The 18,043-nt window shown below is 48.4% G+C and overlaps 1 protein-coding gene across 3 annotated transcripts in view; it reads right to left on the bottom strand.

Annotated features, from left to right (window-relative positions):
- The window catches only part of cacna1ia (calcium voltage-gated channel subunit alpha1 Ia), a 447,558-nt gene that overhangs the window by 15,587 nt on the left and 413,928 nt on the right, over nucleotides 1–18,043 (bottom strand). For all 3 annotated transcript variants that reach the window (XM_072588890.1, XM_072588891.1, XM_072588893.1), the window contains 5 exons: nucleotides 15,814–15,923; nucleotides 11,404–11,537; nucleotides 5,914–5,984; nucleotides 1,204–1,282; nucleotides 293–414 (listed from right to left, as the gene is read on the bottom strand). In XM_072588890.1, coding sequence (XP_072444991.1) covers nucleotides 293–414; nucleotides 1,204–1,282; nucleotides 5,914–5,984; nucleotides 11,404–11,537; nucleotides 15,814–15,923 — 516 coding nt within the window. The remainder of the gene's footprint in view (nucleotides 1–292; nucleotides 415–1,203; nucleotides 1,283–5,913; nucleotides 5,985–11,403; nucleotides 11,538–15,813; nucleotides 15,924–18,043) is intronic.

Here is an 18,043-nt window from a genome sequence, read left to right as displayed (position 1 = left end):
GTCAGTGTGGACTAGTTGGGCTGAAGGGCCTGTTTCCGCACTGGAGGGAATGTAATCTAATCTAACACACACACACACACACACACACACACACACACACACACACACACACACACACACACACACACACACACACACACTCTCTCTCTCTCTCTCCCTCTCTCTCGAAGCCTCTCAGTCCAAACAGCAGTTGAATTGCACTGACCACACCATCAGCAGGAAGCCCTCCTGCACCTTTCCCACAACCCAAGCAGCAACATCTTCAAGCTCCAGCCCATTCCTTACTCCCTACCTTCATGATCCCATTCCAGTTGTCTCCAGTCGACACCTGGAACAGCGTCAGGAATGCCATGCCGAAGTTCTCAAAGGTAGCATGACGGCTCATTCCCTCACAGGGATGGTCCTCATCGCAGACTGGAAAGGGAAACGACGCAGTCAAACCTGCAGAAGTGGTGGCATCTACACCAATCAGCATTCACCCCGAGATACTCCCGGGAATCAGGGGTAATAATTCCCAGGATACAGTCAGGACGAACGCAGCCTCCAACTGGGAATGTTGAAAGCTGCTACAGAAAATGAATTTCTTGCACATTCTCCCAATGATACATGATCCAGGGGAGAGATGATGGGAGAAATGGGGCAAGAGGTGACAGGGGTAGGAATCACTCTATCCTTTCTGGAATTCATTCCCCTCCCCAGTAACAAAAGACTGGCATGTCTATAGCATCCTTCACAACCTCCTGGTATCTCAAAGTTTCACAACCCATGGAGAACAGTGGTCACTTTTCTTACGTCAGAAACGCAATAGGTAATTTTCATCCAGAAAACTTCCAAAAGTAGACATTGACCACATTATCTACTTTTGTGATGACAAACGCAGGATTTAAAAATGGCCAGGATAATCAGGCAGAGCTGTGGGATTTCTGACATTCACCATGAGATGGTTGGGGTAGGGAGGGGTGGGGAGGGGGGGGGGGGAGGGGGGGGGGAGGGGGGGGGAGGTGCCTCACTTGAACATTGAGTGTGGAAAGTCCCACTCCTGAGTGTGCAGCACTCCCTTATCATCACTGGCTCTGATTCAATCCTCAGACTCAGAGGTAAACAATGGGACTCACAATGTGCCAGTACTGGGATATGGGATCTTCCCACCTTCAGTGGGGCTGGATCACCCAACGTAACCAACTGATCCAGACAGTCACCTACCCAGTTTACCAAACAGTTCGACTCCCAGCGCTGCGTAAATGAAGAAAAGAAGCATGAACAGGAGACCGAGATTCCCCACCTGACACAGAGAGAGAAGAGAGAGAGAGAGAGAGAGGGAGGGGAACAGAAAGGTCAGTCAATCTCACTGGTTAGAAAGTTAATCAGAGATCACATCACAGTGTGCCTAGGCAAAGCTGAGAGAAGATCAGGGTCTTTGATTCAACACAAACAGCACAGTTCAATCTCCTTCCTTAAAACATTTCTGTGTTCCAGTTTAAACCCTGCCATATCTCACTACCTCTGGGTGACCATCCAGCTGTATCTGCTTTCACCTGGCAGTGCCTCTAAATTCGGAATTAGATTAGATTAGATTAGATTACTTACAGTGTGGAAACAGGCCCTTCGGCCCAACAAGCCCACACTGCCCCGCCGAAGCGTAACCCACCCATACCCCTACATCTACATCTACATCTACCCCTTACCTAACACTACGGGCAATTTAGCATGGCCAGTCCACCTGACCTGCACACCTTTGGACTGTGGGAGGAAACCGGAGCACCCGGAGGAAACCCACACAGACACAGGGAGAATGTGCAAACTCCACACAGTCAGTCGCCTGAGGCGGGAATTGAACCCGGGTCTCTGGCGCTGTGAGACAGCAGTGCTAACCACTGTGCCACCGTGCCGCTCATTGCTTCATAGCTGGTCATTGTGTCTGCTCTTGTAATATTTTCTCTCTCCTAAAGCTTGTGTTCCTTTCTGTCTGCTTGAATGGTTTTCTGTCTCTCCACCTGTCGATCCACCCTGTTAAAGTCACGACCCGTGCGTGTGTGTGTGTGTGTGTCGCGCTCCAAGTAATTGAATTGGGTGATTGATTAGATTCCCTACAGTGTGGAAACAGGTCCTTTGGCCCAACCAGTGCACACTGACCCTCCGAAGAGTAACCCAACCAGACACATTCCCTCTGAATGATGCACCTAACACTACGGGCAATTTCCCCAGGTCAATTCACTCTAACCTGCACATCTTTGGATTGCAGGAGGAAACCCACGCAGACACAGGGAGAATGTGTACACTCCACACGGACAGTTGCCCGAGGCTGGAATTGAACCTGTGACCCTGGCGCTGTGAGGCAGCAGTGCTCACCACTGAGCTACCATGCCACCCCAGCACAGCGCCAGGGACCCAGGTTCAATTCCACCCTCAGGTGACTGTCTGCATGAAGTTTACACATTCTCCCCGTGTCTGTGTGGGTTTTCTGCAGTTTCCTCTCACAGTCCAAAGATGTGCAGGTTAGGGTGGATTAGCCATGGGAAATTGCCCTTGGTGTACAAGGATACGCAGGCTAGGTGAGTTAACTGTGGGAATGCAGGGTTACATTGATGGGGTAGAGGAATGGCTCTGGGTGGGATTGCCTTCAGACAGTCAGTGTGTCGAATGGTCTGTTTCCACACTGTAGGGATCCTATGACTGATTTTTCTAATGATTATCCAAGAACTACGCTGAAAGGAACACTCTGCCCTTAGTTGATAAATACAAAAGCTGTAAACACACGGTCAGGGAGTGTTTGATGGGGACAGTGTAGAGGCAGCTTTACTCTGTATCTAACCCCATACTGTCCCTGTCCTGGGAATCACCTGATGAAGGAGCGTCACTCCTAAAGTTAGTGTGCTTCCAATTAAACCTGTTGGACTATAACCTGTTGTTGTGTGACTTTTAACTTTGTACACCCCAGTCCAACACTGGCATCTCTGAATCCTGTCCTGGGAGTGTTTGATGGGGGACAGTAAGGCAGTTTTAATCTGTATCTAATCTCGTACTGTCCCTGTCCTGGGAGTATCTGATGTGGGACAGTGTAGAGGGAGCTTTACTCTGTATCTAACCTCATGCTGCCCCTGTCCTGGGAGTGTTTGATGGGGACAGTGTAGAGGGAGCTTTACTCTGTATCTAACCCTGTGCTGTGCCTGTCCTGGGAGTGATTGATGGGGACAGTGTAGAGAGAGCTTTACTCTGTATCTAACCCTGTGCTGTGCCTGTCCTGGGAGTGATTGATGGGGACAGTGTAGAGAGAGCTTTACTCTGTATCTAACCCCGTGCTGTCCCTGCCCTGGGAGTGATTGATGGGGACAGTGTAGAGGGAGCTTTACTCTGTATCTAACCCTGTGCTGTGCCTGTCCTGGGAATGTCACTGTGTTTTTTTTCCCCCATGGGCAGATTGTTACTGACCTGAAAACCTTCCTTTCTTTTTTTTCCCTATGTATGCCCCAAGATATTATCTTTGGAAAGAATCCATCTGATTGGTTTTGAATGATTTATCCTTCAGGACTTCTATTCTCTCCCTGGAGACATTGTTCTGCAGAGTGACCACTCACATCATTGAAATATTATTCTGCTGATACACTTTTGTATGTAACTGTGTCCAATATAGGGGCAGTGCTCTCTGCTGTCTGGAACAAGGTAGAAGCAATTCAGGCCCAACAAGTCCACACCGACCTGCAACTCACCCAGAGCCATTCCCCTACATTTACCCTTTCACCTAATGCTACGGGCAATTTAGCATGGCCAATTCACCCTAATCTAACCAGAGCACCCGGAGGAAACCCACGCAGACACGGGGAGAATGTGCAAACTCCACACAGTCAGTCGCTTGAGGCGGGAATTGAACCCAGGTCTCTGGCGCTGTGAGGCAGCAGTGCTAACCACTGTGCCACCGTGCTGCCCAACCCTTCATAGTCAATGTTCTCTCGAATCTGAGGTGCAGCCAATGATAATTGTTCCTCGCCATCACTGAGGAATAACTCCAGTTTACAGAAGCTCTCTTAGTAAACCAGTCTCCCTGTCTCTCTCATACTTTCATTGCTCCCTCTACTGTATACTTCCAATAGCCTTACTATCCTCCAAATATTGGTTTCTATTTATGGGTTTAAGTTTCTTTGGGTTGGTGATGTTATTTCCTGACATTTTCCTGTCTTCCCATTAAATCCAGAAGTGAGAGGTCTTTTGACCATCAGTGAAATGGCCTGCTCTCAAACAGGGTGACACAGTGGCTCAGTGGTTAACACTACTGCCTCACAGCGCCGGCCTTGGGTCACTGTGTGGATTTTGTGTGTTCTCCCCACATCTGCATGGATTTCCTCCTACAGTCCAAAGACGTGCAGGTTCAGGTGGATTGGCTGGGCTAAACTGCCCACAGTGTCCAGGGATGTGTAGGTTGGGTGAGTTAGCCATGGGGAATGAGGGTTATGGGGTAGGAGGTGGGGGTGGGGGTGGGTCTCAGTGAGACACTTTTCAGAGAGTTGTTGTGGAAGGTCTGCTTCCACACTGTAGGGATGGTATTCTGTGTCTCTATCAGATAGACAAGAGTTCAGAGAAAGTGAAAACAACTCAGTATGTGGGTGTAAGTTTGCTCGCTGAGCTGGAAGGTTTGTTTTCAGACGTTTCGTCACCATACTAGGTAACATCATCAGTGAGCCTCCAGTGAAGTGCTGGTGTTATGTCCCACTTTCTATTTATGGGTTTAGGTTCCTTTGGGTTGGTGATGTCATTTCCTGTCCTTATTCTCAGAGGGTGGTAGATGGGATTTGAATCAATGTGTTTGTTGATAGACTTCCAATTGGAATACCATGCTCCTCAGACTGCTTGTGCGTGTCTCTGTTTGGCTTGTCCTAGGATGGATGTGTTGTCCTATTTAATACTTTTTGCTTAATACTGAGATGATTTTCTCTCGAGGTATCACCTGTACTGGTGCGTCTTGGTAATAACACTGGGCACCTAATGCCCCAAATAGGTGCAAACTCATCTGTTTAGGTCTTGCCCAATCTCACCATCAGTGGAAGGGGCAAGTATTCCCACCCTACCCTGTAGGTGATTACCAGCTTCATTTCAATGGGGTTCCAACATGTTCCACACCCCATTCCCTGCTCCCCCCACCCTGATTTCCCCAAAACAAATAAACAACCTTTTACACACTAACTCTTCCATTTCCATTAATTGAATGAGGTGTTCAAAGGAAGCGTTTTTTTTTTAAATATGCCCCTATCATTTTCTCTGGGGATTAATCTTCAAACCCTGGTGACTCCAGGACCACAGGACATGGGGGCAGGAGCAGGCCATTCAGCCCATTGAGTCTGCTCCACCATTCAATGTGATCATGGCTGATCTGATGATCCTCCGCCCCACTTTCCTGCCTTTTCCTATTAACCCTTGATTCCCCTCAGATTTAAAATCTGTCTTTATTAAAATTCTCTTGTGGGACCTGAGTATCGCTGGCTGGGCCAGCATTTATTGTCCCATCCCTAGTTGCCCCTTGAGAAGGTGACGGTGAGCTGCCTTACTGAACCGCTGCAGTCCGTGCACAGGATTTTGACCCAGTGACAACAAGCACAGCATTGGAATTACTTAACAACCCAACCTTATGCTTAACATCACTCTTGCAGGGCTTGCTCTGACTCTCGGGAACCCTGACTGATTTTACCTTCAACAGCTACAGTTAATTATCATTCAAGACCAGTACACAGTGGCTGACATTCAGACTTAGCTGCTAACCAGAGATCCCTTGGTTTTGTAAGGTTCATTGGTCACCAGAAAGCCCACCGCAGTGTATTCCTGTAGAACAGCCCTCACAAATTCTCCCCAGTTTGTGAAAGCTTTGCATGAAAATGTGAAGAAAAGCATGAAATCGATGGGTAGGAGCCAGGCCTGTTGGTTTACCTGAGGCAGGGCCTGTACTACGGTGTCCAGGAGGGCCCTCATTCCGGTGGCCATCTTCAGCAATTTTAGCACTGAGAAAATCAAAAGGGAAAGATAGAGTGAGGAAAGTCAAGTTTGCATTTTGGAAAGTCAAGTCAAAGCAAGTACTTCATGCTGAATGGTAGGGCCTTAAGGAGTGTAGTGGAACAGAGGGAGGTTGGAGTTCAGGTCACACGGGTTCCCTGAAAGTGGAGTCCCAGGTAGACAGGGTAGTGAAGAAAGCTTTTGGCACACTGGCCTACATCAGTCAGGGCACTGAATATCGAAGTTGGGGAGTTATGTTGCATAGGAAGGATGTTGGTGAGTCTGCACTTGGAGTGTTGTGTTCAGTTTTGGTCACCTTGCTACAGGAAGGATGTTATTAAATTGGAAAGTGTGCAGAAGAAATTTCTAGGGATGTTGCCTGGACTCAATGGTCTGAGTTATAGGGAGAGGTTCGACAAGTTCGGACTTTTATCTTTACAGTGTAGGAGACTGAGGGGGGAATCTTATAAAAATGGATGAGATCATGAGAGACATGGATAGGGTGAATGCACTCAATCTTTTTCCCAGGGTTGGGGAATCGAGGATTGGAGGGCAATAGTTTAAGGTGAGAGGGGAAAGAATAACAGGGAACCCGAGGGGTAACTTTTTTACACAGAGGGTGGTACGCATATGGAATGAATTGCCAGTGGAAGTGGCTGAGGTGGGTATATTAACAACATTTAAAAGGCATTTGGACAAATACATAAAAATTTGAAAGCTATGGGCCAAGTGCAGGGAAATGGGGTTAGCCTGGATGGACGTTTTGGTTGGCATGGAGCAGTTTGGGCCAAAGGGCGTGTCTGTGTACTGTAGTACCTAGCTAATGTTCTGAGGACCTGGGTTCAAATCCTGCCATAGCAGATGGTAGACTTTGAGTTCAATTTTTTTAAAAATCTGGAATTAAGGGACTCACGATGATCATGAATCCATTGGCAGTTATTGGAAAAACCCATCTGGTTCACGAATGACCTTTAGGGAAGGGAACTGCCATCCTTAGTCAAGATCAGAGTGGGGCTGGAAAAGCACAGCAGGTCAGGCAGCATCCAAGGAGCAGGAAAATCGACGTTTCGGGCAAAAGCCCTTCATCAGGAATAGAGGCAGGGTGCCTGCAGAGTGGGGTTGGGGAGAAAGTAGCATAGAGTACAATAGGTGAGTGGGGGTGGGGATGGAGGTGATAGGTCAGAGAGGAGAGTGGAGTGGATAGGTGGGAAGGAAGATAGGCAGGTAGGACAGGTCATGGGGATGGTGCTGAGCTGGAAGGTTAGAGCTGGGGTGAGGTGGGGGAGGGGGAAATTAGGAAACTGGTGAAACCCACACTGATGCCATGGGGTTGAAATGTTCTGAGGCGGAAGATGAGGCGTTCTTCCTCCAGGCGTCTGGTGGTGAGGGAGCGGCGGTGAAGGAGGCCCAGGACCTCCAAGTCCTCGGCAGAGTGGGAGGGGGAGTTGAAATGTTGGGCCACGGGGCGGTTTGGTTGATTGGTGCGGGTGTCCCAGAGGTGTTCCCTAAAGCGCTCTGCTAGGAGGCGTCCAGTCTCCCCAATGTAGAGGAGACCACATCGGGAGCAACAGATACAATAAATGATATTGGTGGATGTGCAGTTAAAACTTTGATGGATGTGGAAGGCTCCTTTGGGGCCCTGGACGGTAGTGAGGGAGGAGGTGTGGGTACAGGTTTTGCAATTCCTGCGGTGGCAGGGGAAGGTGCCAGGACGGGAGGGTGGGTTTTAGGGGGCGTGGACCTGACCAGGTAGTCGTGGAGGGAACGGTCTTTGCGGAAGGCGGAAAGGGGTGGGGAGGGAAATATATCCCAGGTGGTGGGGTGTTTTTGGAGGTGGCAGAAATGTCGACGGATGATATGGTTAATGCGAAGGTTGGTAGGGTGGAAGGTGAGCACCAGAGGGATTCTGTCCTTGTTACAGTTGGAGGGGTGGGGTCTGAGGGCAGAGGTGCGGGATGTGGACAAGATGCATTGGAGGGCACCTTTAACCATGTGGGAAGGGAAACTGCGGTCTCCAAAGAAGGAGGCCATCTGGTGTGTTCTGTGGTGGAACTGGTCCTCCTGGGAGCAGATACGGCAGAGGCGGAGGAATTGGGAATATGGGATGGCATTTTTGCAGGAGGTAGGGTGGGAAGAGGTGTAATCCAGGTAGTTGTGGGAGTGGGTGGGTTTGTAAAAAATGTCAGTGTCAAGTCGGTCGCCATTAATGGAGACGAGAGGTCCAGGAAGAGGAGGGAGGTGTCAGAGATGGACCAGGTAAATTTAAGGTCAGGGTGGAATGTGTTGGTGAAGTTGATGAATTGTTCAACCTCCTCGCGGGAGCACGAGGTGGCACTAATGCAGTCATCAATGTAGAGGAGGAAGAGGTGGGGAGTGGTGCCGGTGTAATTACAAAAGATCGACTGTTCTACATAGCCTACAAAGAGCCAGGCATAGCTGGGGCCCATACGAGTGCCCATGACTACCCCTTTGGTCTGGAGGAAGTGGGAGGATTCGAAGGAGAAATTGTTGAGGGTGAGGACCAGTTCGGCCAAACGAATGGGAGTGTCGGTGGAAGGGTACTGTTGAGGAGGTTGGGAGAGGAAGAAACGGAGGGCTTGGAGGCCCTGGTCATGGCGGATGGAGGTGTAGAAGGATTGGATATCCATGGTGAAGATGAGGCGTTGGGGGCCAAGGAAACGGAAGTCTTGGAGGAGGTGGAGGACGTGGGTGGTGTCTCGAACATATGTGGGGAGGTCCTGGACTGGGGAGGGAATAGGACAGTATTGAGGTAGGTAGAGATGAGTTCAGTGGGACAGGAGCAGGCTGAGACAATGGATCGGCCAGGGTGGTCAGACTTGTGGATCTTGGGAAGGAGGTAGAATCAGGCAGTGCAGGGTTCCCAGACTATGAGGTTGGAAGCTGTGGGTGGGAGATCTCCTGAGGTGATGAGGTTCTGTATGGTCTGGGAGATAATGGTTTGGTGATGGGGGGGTGGGGTCATGGTTGAGGGGGCAGTAGGAAGAGGTGTCCTCGAGTTGGCGTTTGGCTTCAGCGGTGTAGAGGTCAGAGCGCCAGACTACCACTGCGCCCCCTTTATCCGCTGGCTTGATGGTGAGGTTGGTATTGGAGCAGAGGGATTGGAGGGCTGCGCATTGTGAGAGTGAGAGGTTGGAGTGGGGGAGGGAGGTAGACAGGTTGAGGCAGTTAATGTCCCGGGCGGCAATTGGAAATGAAGAGGTCGAGGGCAGGTAATAGGCCAGCGCGGGGTGTCCAGGTGGATGCAGTGTGTTGGAGGTGGGCGAAGGGGTCCTCGGAAGGTGGGCGGGAGTGATTGTGAAAGTAAGCTCGGAGGCAGCAGAAGAAGTGTTCGACGTCTCGGCGTGTATTAAATTCATTGATGCGTGGACGGAGGGGGATGAAGGTGAGTCCTTTGCTGAGGACTGATTGTTTGTCCTCAGTGAGGGGGAGGTCTGGGGGGATGGTGAATACTTGGCAGGGCCGGGAGCTGGGATCTGGTGTGGGTGTGGAGCTGGGAGTGGGGGCGGAGCCGGTAACTGGAGTGGGTGTGGTGGTGGGGGGAATGGGGGTGGAGTCATGAGCAGGGGTGGTGTTCCCCTCAGGGTTCTGGCGGCCGGGGATGGTGACAGTGGGGTCTGTGGGGGGCGTGTCAGCAGAATGCAGGTGAGTGGCATTGGTGGGGGCGGAAGTGGTGGCGAAAACGGCAGTGGGGGGGGGGGGGGGGGCGGAAGTCACTGAGCGTGTAACACCAACGATAATGTGAGGGTGGAAATGATGTCACGTGCGGTGCATGAGGAATTGTGAGGGGTGGAAGTAGTCATGATGGGGAGGGGGGGGGAAGTGACATCATCCATCACCGTGGGGATGGTAACTGCAGCAGCCGCATAGCTAATGGTGTCCGAACAGTTCCAGAGGCTGGGGGAATCTTCTGGAATGTTCGAGGATTCTGCCATCCTTACCTGCTCTGGGCCTGCATGTGACTCCAGATCCACAGCAATGGGGTTGACTCTTAGCTACCCTCTGGGCAATTAGGGATGGGCGATAGATGCTGCCCTAGCCAGTGACTTGCACATCCCATAGAAAAAATTTATAGAAGGATAAGGTGAGGAGAAACGAGGGGGGTGAGCATGGAGCACTTGGGCCGAACTGCCTGTTTCTGTGCAGTTGTCTCTAATCTCTGCTGTTCCTATATAATTGAAACTTGGTCATCAGCTCTATAAGTAAAGAGTTAAACATCAGTTGATTTGAGAACAGCATCACACCAATGTCATGTAATGTCTAAAGTTTTCACTTTATTTCTTACACTATTGTACATCTGTAACGTGGTGTAAACTCTTCTTTGTTTTCTCTATTTTTTTAAACCTTGGACTGTACCAAGGTACTTTGTACCTAAGATGGTGCTATGTGTTAGTGACATTGTCCACTTTTCACTGTACTCCTATCCTTTTGTAACTTCAGTACAGGTGACAATAAACCGAATTCTAATTCCAGTTTAAGACGGGATTCAAAATTTGTGCAAAGATTTGTAGCTTGGGTGCTCGTTGTTGTGATGGGACATCGGTCATCAATGAGAATGGACAGTGGGGAGAGAATGGACCGTGCCTAAACTCACAAGGGACACTGAACTAGGAGCTGTGGTGAATTGCAAAGAGCAAAAATGCGTTTGGGCATCACAGAGTATGGGAGAGGGCAGACTGACAACAGGTGGTGATAAGGTCACTCAAAGGTAAATGATTTCAGGGTTTGTATTGGAATATTATACATTGCTAAACTATACAGCTCCCTGTCTGCATCCTGAATAAACAGTCACAGGCAAATCAGGAACTGGGCAGCTGTTTGGAGAATGTCAGGAGTTTGGGAGTGGAATATTCACGTGAACAAAAGCTAGCTCACTGAAGCAGCAAGTGATCAGCAACACTAATGGAATTTCTACTCAGCATTACAGGAGAATATTGAAAAGGATGGAAATGTTGCCGCAATCAGACAGAGTGCTGGGCAGATGTCAGCTCGACTTAGTTTTGGATGCTTGATGTTAAGAAGGTTTGGAAATGTACCCACGATTAAAGTGGCTTCAGTAGTCTCAATGACGGATTTGGAGAATAAGTTACGTACTGCTCAGGATGACAAATTGGATCATTCCTTCAAAGAGCCAGCAGGTACATCTTGGGCTGAATGGTCCCCTTCTTGAGTGTTGTTGGAGCTGCACCCATTCAGGGCCAGTGGGGAGTATTCCCTCACACTCCTGACTTGTGCCTTGTTGATGGTGGACAGGCTTTGGGGAGATAGGAGGGGAGTTACTCGCTGCAGGATTCTGACCTGCCCTTTATAGCCATTTCCTACGATGTATTGTACACCATCTTCCTCTGGAGGTACTGCTCAGTACCTGCTGCCTTCTGAGGAACGCCTCAGGTACGACCTATCACTTACCCCGAGTGATCCGGAGAACCCTCATGATCCGAATGATGGTGGGATTAATGGGCAGGGCAGCACTGATCTCGATCTCCTCTAGAGTGATCCCCATCACTGAGAGCAGCACGATGGCCAGGTCCAGTTGGTTCCACCTGTTCCACACAAACACAGATCCCAGTCAGGGCTCACCCACAAGGGGTTTCACTTTCTCATCAACTGCAGGGGATATCAGAACAGGTCTGAGTCAATAATCCTGCCCTGGGTTCACATGGAAGGAAGGAAAAGACATGTCTGAAGTTGTCTAGCAACTTTCAACCACATCTAAAGCTGCATCACCTCCCAGCAGATACAGAGTAAAGCTCCCTCTACACTGTCCTCCCCATCAAACGTTCCCAGGGACAGGGACAGCACAGGGTTAAATACAGAGTAAAGCTCCCTCTACACTGTCCCCCCCATCAAACACTCCCAGGACAGGGACAGCACAGGGTTAAATACAGAGTAAAGCTCCCTCTACACTGTCCTCCCCATCAAACATTCCCAGGGACAGGGACAGCACAGGGTTAAATACAGAGTAAAGCTCCCTCTACACTGTCCTCCCCATCAAACATTCCCAGGGACAGGGACAATGCGGGGTTAGATACAGAGTAAAGCTCCCTCTACACTGTCCTCCCCATCAAACATTCCCAGGGACAGGGACAGCACAGGGTTAAATACAGAGTAAAGCTCCCTCTACACTGTCTCCCATCAATCACTCCCAGGACAGGGACAATGCGGGGTTAGATACAGAGTAAAGCTCCCTCTACACTGTCTCCCATCAAACACTCCCAGCACAGGAACAGCATGGGTTCTGCTGTGACAGTTTCATGCAACATTGTATAATGTTATGATCCAGACCCCGGAATATTTGAACGTTTGGTTGGGAGCTGCTGCTGGGATTGATTGATTCCTGGCAGAATGTTTGAGAGAGCTCAAGTCAAGTCAGAGCTTGGCTTGCCTTGCTGACTAATTTGGTGAAGCGATTTTGTTGTGAGAACAGTCATAACTCACAGACCAGGAATAATAATAACAATAATAAACAATAAAACGGTGATTATACCCCCAGGTGATGGAAAATAAAACTGGGAACGTGTAAACTCTGAATGGACCTTTGAGATGTAAAGTAGATTGATTCCTTCTGTAGCTCCTATGATCAGGTGCTGACAGCAGCTGAAGTCACATCCTCCCAATCAGTCCGTGCAATGTCTAACCAACATGTCTCACTCACACGGGGACAGGAAGACAGGAACTTGCGCTGATGTTTCCTCAGTATTCCCAGGTCATTCCACATTCCCTAACCTTATCCCTCACTCTCTCAAACAATAATCCTAACCTTCGCTGAACTCCAAGCTTTGTCCAAGTGCCTTTCCTCACACGTGAGACTTAGGAAGAGTTTGCCTCGCTATTCTACTGCAGCAAGCAGCACATCACATTACTCAGTGAGCAACACACAGTGTGGGAGGAGGTGAGGACTGCAGATGCTGAAAAGTCAGAGCCGAAAAGTGTGGCGCTGGAAAAGCACAGCAGGTCAGGCAGCATCTGAGGAGCAGGAGAGTCGATGTCTTGGGCATGTTAGGGGGATGAAGGGCTTATGCCCGAAATGTTGACTCTCCTGCTCCTCGGATGCTGCCTGACCAGCTGTGCTTTTCCAGCATCACATCTTTCAACACACAGTCTGGGGCTGGCAGGGTGGAGGATGGCATCCTGAACGCAGAGCCCAAGAGAAATGGAGGATTGGAGGAGCATTCACATTGAGGTAGAACTGGTTGGCATGGTAGTTAGCACTGCTGCCTCACAGTGCTGGGGACCCAGGTTTGATTCCACCCTGGGGAGACTCTCTGTGTGGAGCTTGCACATTCTTCCAGTGTCTGAGCGAGTTTCCTCCCACAATCCCAAAGATGTACAGGTTAGGGTGGATTGGCCTTGCGAAAGTATCCAGGGATGTGTAGGTTGGGTGCTTTTGTCATGGGAAATGCAGAGTCAGGATACGGGATGGACCATTTCGGACTGACATGAGGAAACATTTCTTCACTCAGACGGTGGCCAGTCTGTAGAATTTTCCACCAGGGAAGGCTGGAGGCTGGGTCACTGAATATATTTAAGAAATTTCATTACAGCGAAGGAGGGATGACCTTACAGAGATTGCTAAAGTCTTTAGGGACTTAGATAAGGTGAATAGCAAGGGCCTTTTCCCCGGGGTGGGGGAGTTCAAAACTAGGGGACTTATTTTTGAGGTGAGAGGAGACAAGGACATGAGGGGCAATAAATTTTACAAGGAGTGTGGTACCTGTGTAGAACAAACTCCAGAAGAAGTACTTGATGCAATACAAATACAACATTTAAAAGACATTTGGATAAGTACATGAATAGGAAAGGTTTGGAGGGATATGGGCCAGAAGCAGGGCAGGTGGGACTAATTTAGATTGGGATTATATTCCTCATGGACTGGTTGGACCGAAGGGTCTGTTTCCATGCTGTATGACTCTATTGGGTAGGGTGTGGAAATTGGAGAAGAGTCTAAATTTGGGTGGAGGGAGGGTATATTGAGGATAAGATACATCTGTGTCAGCCTCTGATAGAGCCGATTGGGTTAAAAGTGTTTTTATGGTCCATTTTAGAACATTCAAAGCATGGAACAAATTCATCCCCAAAACTGGGGAAGGGCAAGAGAGTTGGAAAAGATGGCACAAAAGCTGAACAATGACTCAGAATTAGTTAGATGGCCCCAATCACACTCTCCACCTTATTTACAAGGCCATTTCCCTGAGTGTTTGGTCTGAGCTTCACAATGAGTTATTTTCTGTTTTCATGCTATAAATTAATTTTGCTACCAGTTCAAAGAGACGAATGATCAACCAGAGTTTAAATACTGATTTGCTATGGATGAACAAGATTCTTTAAAGAGGGAGCTGTCTGCCTCACTCCTCCTGAGACACTTCATCATTACGTTACTTCCAGCTGCAATTTATTTTTTGTTTGAACCATTTAATTTGCGCAGTCAAAGTCAGTGTTGTTATGAATATTTCACGTCCAAGAGTTGCTGTTGGGATGCCATGGATAATCTTTGCTGGAATGTTCCGCAGCAATTCAGGATTTCCTGTGTTCACTCTCTGGGTGAACGCACATGGAGCCTGTGTTCTGATGCTCTGGCCTCTTGTATTCGCCGAATTAAGACAAAACATCTCAACTCAGAACAGCCAGTGTCTAGATCAGAGTGGTGCTGGGAAAGCACAGCAGGTCAGGCAGCATCCGAGAAGCAGGAAAATCGACGTTTCGGGCAAAAGCCCTTCATCGGGAATGAAGACATTGACAATGAAGACGTGTCTTCATTTCTGATGAAGGGCTTTTGCCCGAAACATCGATTTTCCTGCTCCTCGGATGCTGCCTGACCTGCTGTGCTTTCCCAGCACCCCTTGAATCTAGACTCTGATCTCCAGCATCTGCAGTCCTCACTTTTGTCCTCAGAACAGCCAGTGGCCTGCTCTGGTTTTCTATGCAATCCTGGCTGGCTGGTGCCTCATTTTCAGTTTCCAAACCCTTGCCCTGTTGAGCTGAAACACAACAGATTACAATCAGTGTCCCTGAGGTGCCTGGGTCTGAGAAGGGTCACAATCCTTGGGGAAAGGAGGAAACAAGAGCCACTGCCCCAGATCAATGAAAGTAGAAGAAAAATCCAGCAGGTGCCAGAGATCTGAAATAAAAACAAAGTGCTAGAGAAACTCAGCAGGTCTGGCAGCATCTGTGGAGAGAGAAACAGCGTTAATATTCCAACTTTGGTATCACTCTTGAGAAACTATTCCCTTGAGAAGGTGGCGTTGAGCTGTCATGGGATGGTCCAGCATTTATTGCCCGTCCCTAGTTGCCTCTTGAGAAGGTGGGGGTGAGCTGCCTTCTTGAACCGCTGCAGTCCGTGTGCTGTAGGTAGACCCACAATGCCCTTAGGGAGGGAACTCCAGGATTTTGAAGGAACGGCGATATATTTCCAAGTCAGGATGGTGAGTGGCTCGGAGGGGAACTTGTAGGCATGGTGTTCCCATGTATCTGCTGCCCCCTGTCCTTCTAGATGGAAATGGCTATGGGTTTGGGAGGCGCCCTCTAAGAATGTTGATGAACTTCTGCAGTGCTTCGTGTAACTAGTGAACACTGTGTTGGTGGTGGATGGAGTAAAGGTTGACGGTGATGGAATGGATGTCCATTGAACAAGCTGCTAATCACACAGTTGTGGTCTATACTTCCAATCGATGCTGTTTATTTTACAGAGTTTATCAAAGTGGAGGCCACCCTGTCAGAGGCCAATCTGGAAATCTCTAAACTGAACACTAAATATGAAAGGTCCAAAAGTTAAACACCTGACAAGATTGTGACAGTCTCTGATTAAAAGCCTTCACTTACCTGTCCTTGAAAAACCTCCGTAATCCAAAAGCTATCAGTTTAAGAGCTGCTTCCAGGACGAACACCGTTGTGAACATGTAGTTACAATATTTCAGAGAAACTTCCAGAGACTGTTGAGGTGGTGGAGGGAAAAAAACATTACCATCAACAAAAACATTCAGCAGAATGAAGAGTGTTTGTTCACTGATCCAGACAGCTCAGACGCTCAGTGGGGACTCCAGAAATTTTCAACACTTAAAATTAGACACAGAGCCCAACTGCTAAACTCAAAAATTAGATCTTCCCTTCAGTATTATACCCAGTCACCATAATGCATTACTATAGCAGCACGGTGGCTCAGTGGTTAACCCTGCTGCCTCACAGTGCCAAGGAACCGGGTTCAATTCCATCCTCAGGTCTCTGCCTGCACATTCTCCCTTGGTTTGTGTGTATCACTTCCCACAATCTAAGGGTGTGCAGATTAGGGGGATTGGCTGAGAATAGTTCACAGGTCGGCGTGACATGAAGGGCCTGTTCTGTGCTGTGTTGTTCTATGTTCTTTTACAGGGATGGGGTGGGTCTGGGTGGAATGCTGTTTGGAGGGCCAGTGTGGACTCGGTGGGACAATGACCTGCTTCCATGCTGTAAGGGGTCAATGGTTCTAAATTATAGTATACAGCATTATACCAGTCAGCACAGCGTTGTGATAGAACAGTCTTATCCCCAGTCACACAGGAAGGTTATGATAAAATATAATCATACCCTATAATGCATGTTTTGTCATGACATAATATATAGACTGTTATAACCAGTGAATCACAGTGTGCAATGTGTCTACAGTACAGTAGTCCCCCAGTACCTGTGGGGGTTACATTCCAGGACATAGTGCAGAAACCTGAAACTGTGGATTGGAGCGAACCCATTGATTTCCGTGGGAAATGTACCTTCCTGGCAACCTCCAGGTCCCTGGTTCTGGAACGTTCCCTTTCATATGTTCCACCGCGGTAAACCACGCGTAAGTGAAACTGCGGAAAATGATTCTGCAGATACAGGAGTTGCCCTGTACTCTACCTGCGAGTATATGGCATTATGCTCAGTAATACAGCCGGTGGGCGAGGAGAGTTATTATCTAATATATACAATGTTTTTTAGGGCTGGTTAGCTCCTTTCGTTAGATGACAAGTGTAACATAACACAGAAACAGACCCTTCAGCCCACCATGTTTGCGCCAACCATTCTGGACCAAAACCAATAAATGCTGGAGATCCCAGTGGGTCAGGCAGTGTCCATGGAGAGACAGTGAGCTCACATTTCGAGTCTAGATGACACTTGAGCCATACAGATTTCAACATCTGCAGTAATTTGCTCCTTCATGCTAAACTAATCCCATCTGCCTACACCCAGGCTGTATCTCTCTATTCCCTACCTCTACATGTGTCTGTCTAAATACTTCTGAAACATTATTATTGTATCTGGTTCTACCATCTCCCTGGTAGAACATTCCAGGCACCTACCAAACTCTGTGTAAAATACTTGTCTCACACATCTCCTTCAAACTTGCCCCTCTCACCTTAAACCTATGCTCCCTCATTATTGATATTTCCACTGTGGGAAAATGACTCTGAATATTTCACTTATCTGTGTCTCTCATGTCTTTATATACTTCATCAGATAGTCCCTCAGCCTCTGACACTCTGGTGAAGACAACCCAAGTATGTCCAACCTCCCCTTATAGCAAATAGGCTCCAATCCAGGCAACATCCTGGGAAACCTCCTTTGCAGCCTCTCCAAAGCCTGTACGTCCTTCCTATAGTGTGGGTGACCAGGACTGCACACAATACTCCAAATGTGGTCTAACTAAAGTTTTATACAGCTGCAACATAATTTGCCAACTTTTATACTCAACACCTGACTAATAAAGGCAAGCATTCCATTTACCTTATTTACCAATATTGGTTGCCCCTTCCAGGGAGCTATAAATTTGGACCCTGATATCCCTCTGTATATCAGTGTTCTTAAGGCTCCTGCCATTTACTGTATACCTTCCTCTTGCATTTGACTTCCCAAAATGCAGCACCTAACACTTGTCTGAGTTCAACTCCATCTGTCATTTTTCTGCACGAATTTGCAACTGATCTCTATCCTTTGGCAACCTTCCTCTCCGTCCAGAACTCCATCAATGTTTATGTCATCTGCAAACTTAACCATCAGAGCCCCCTACATTGCCAGCTAAATCATTTATATAGATGAC

This window comes from Chiloscyllium punctatum, chromosome 18, assembly GCF_047496795.1.
Source record: "Chiloscyllium punctatum isolate Juve2018m chromosome 18, sChiPun1.3, whole genome shotgun sequence".
Classification (NCBI taxonomy): Eukaryota; Metazoa; Chordata; class Chondrichthyes; order Orectolobiformes; family Hemiscylliidae; genus Chiloscyllium; species Chiloscyllium punctatum.
This window is presented reverse-complemented; position numbering and strand designations above follow the sequence as displayed.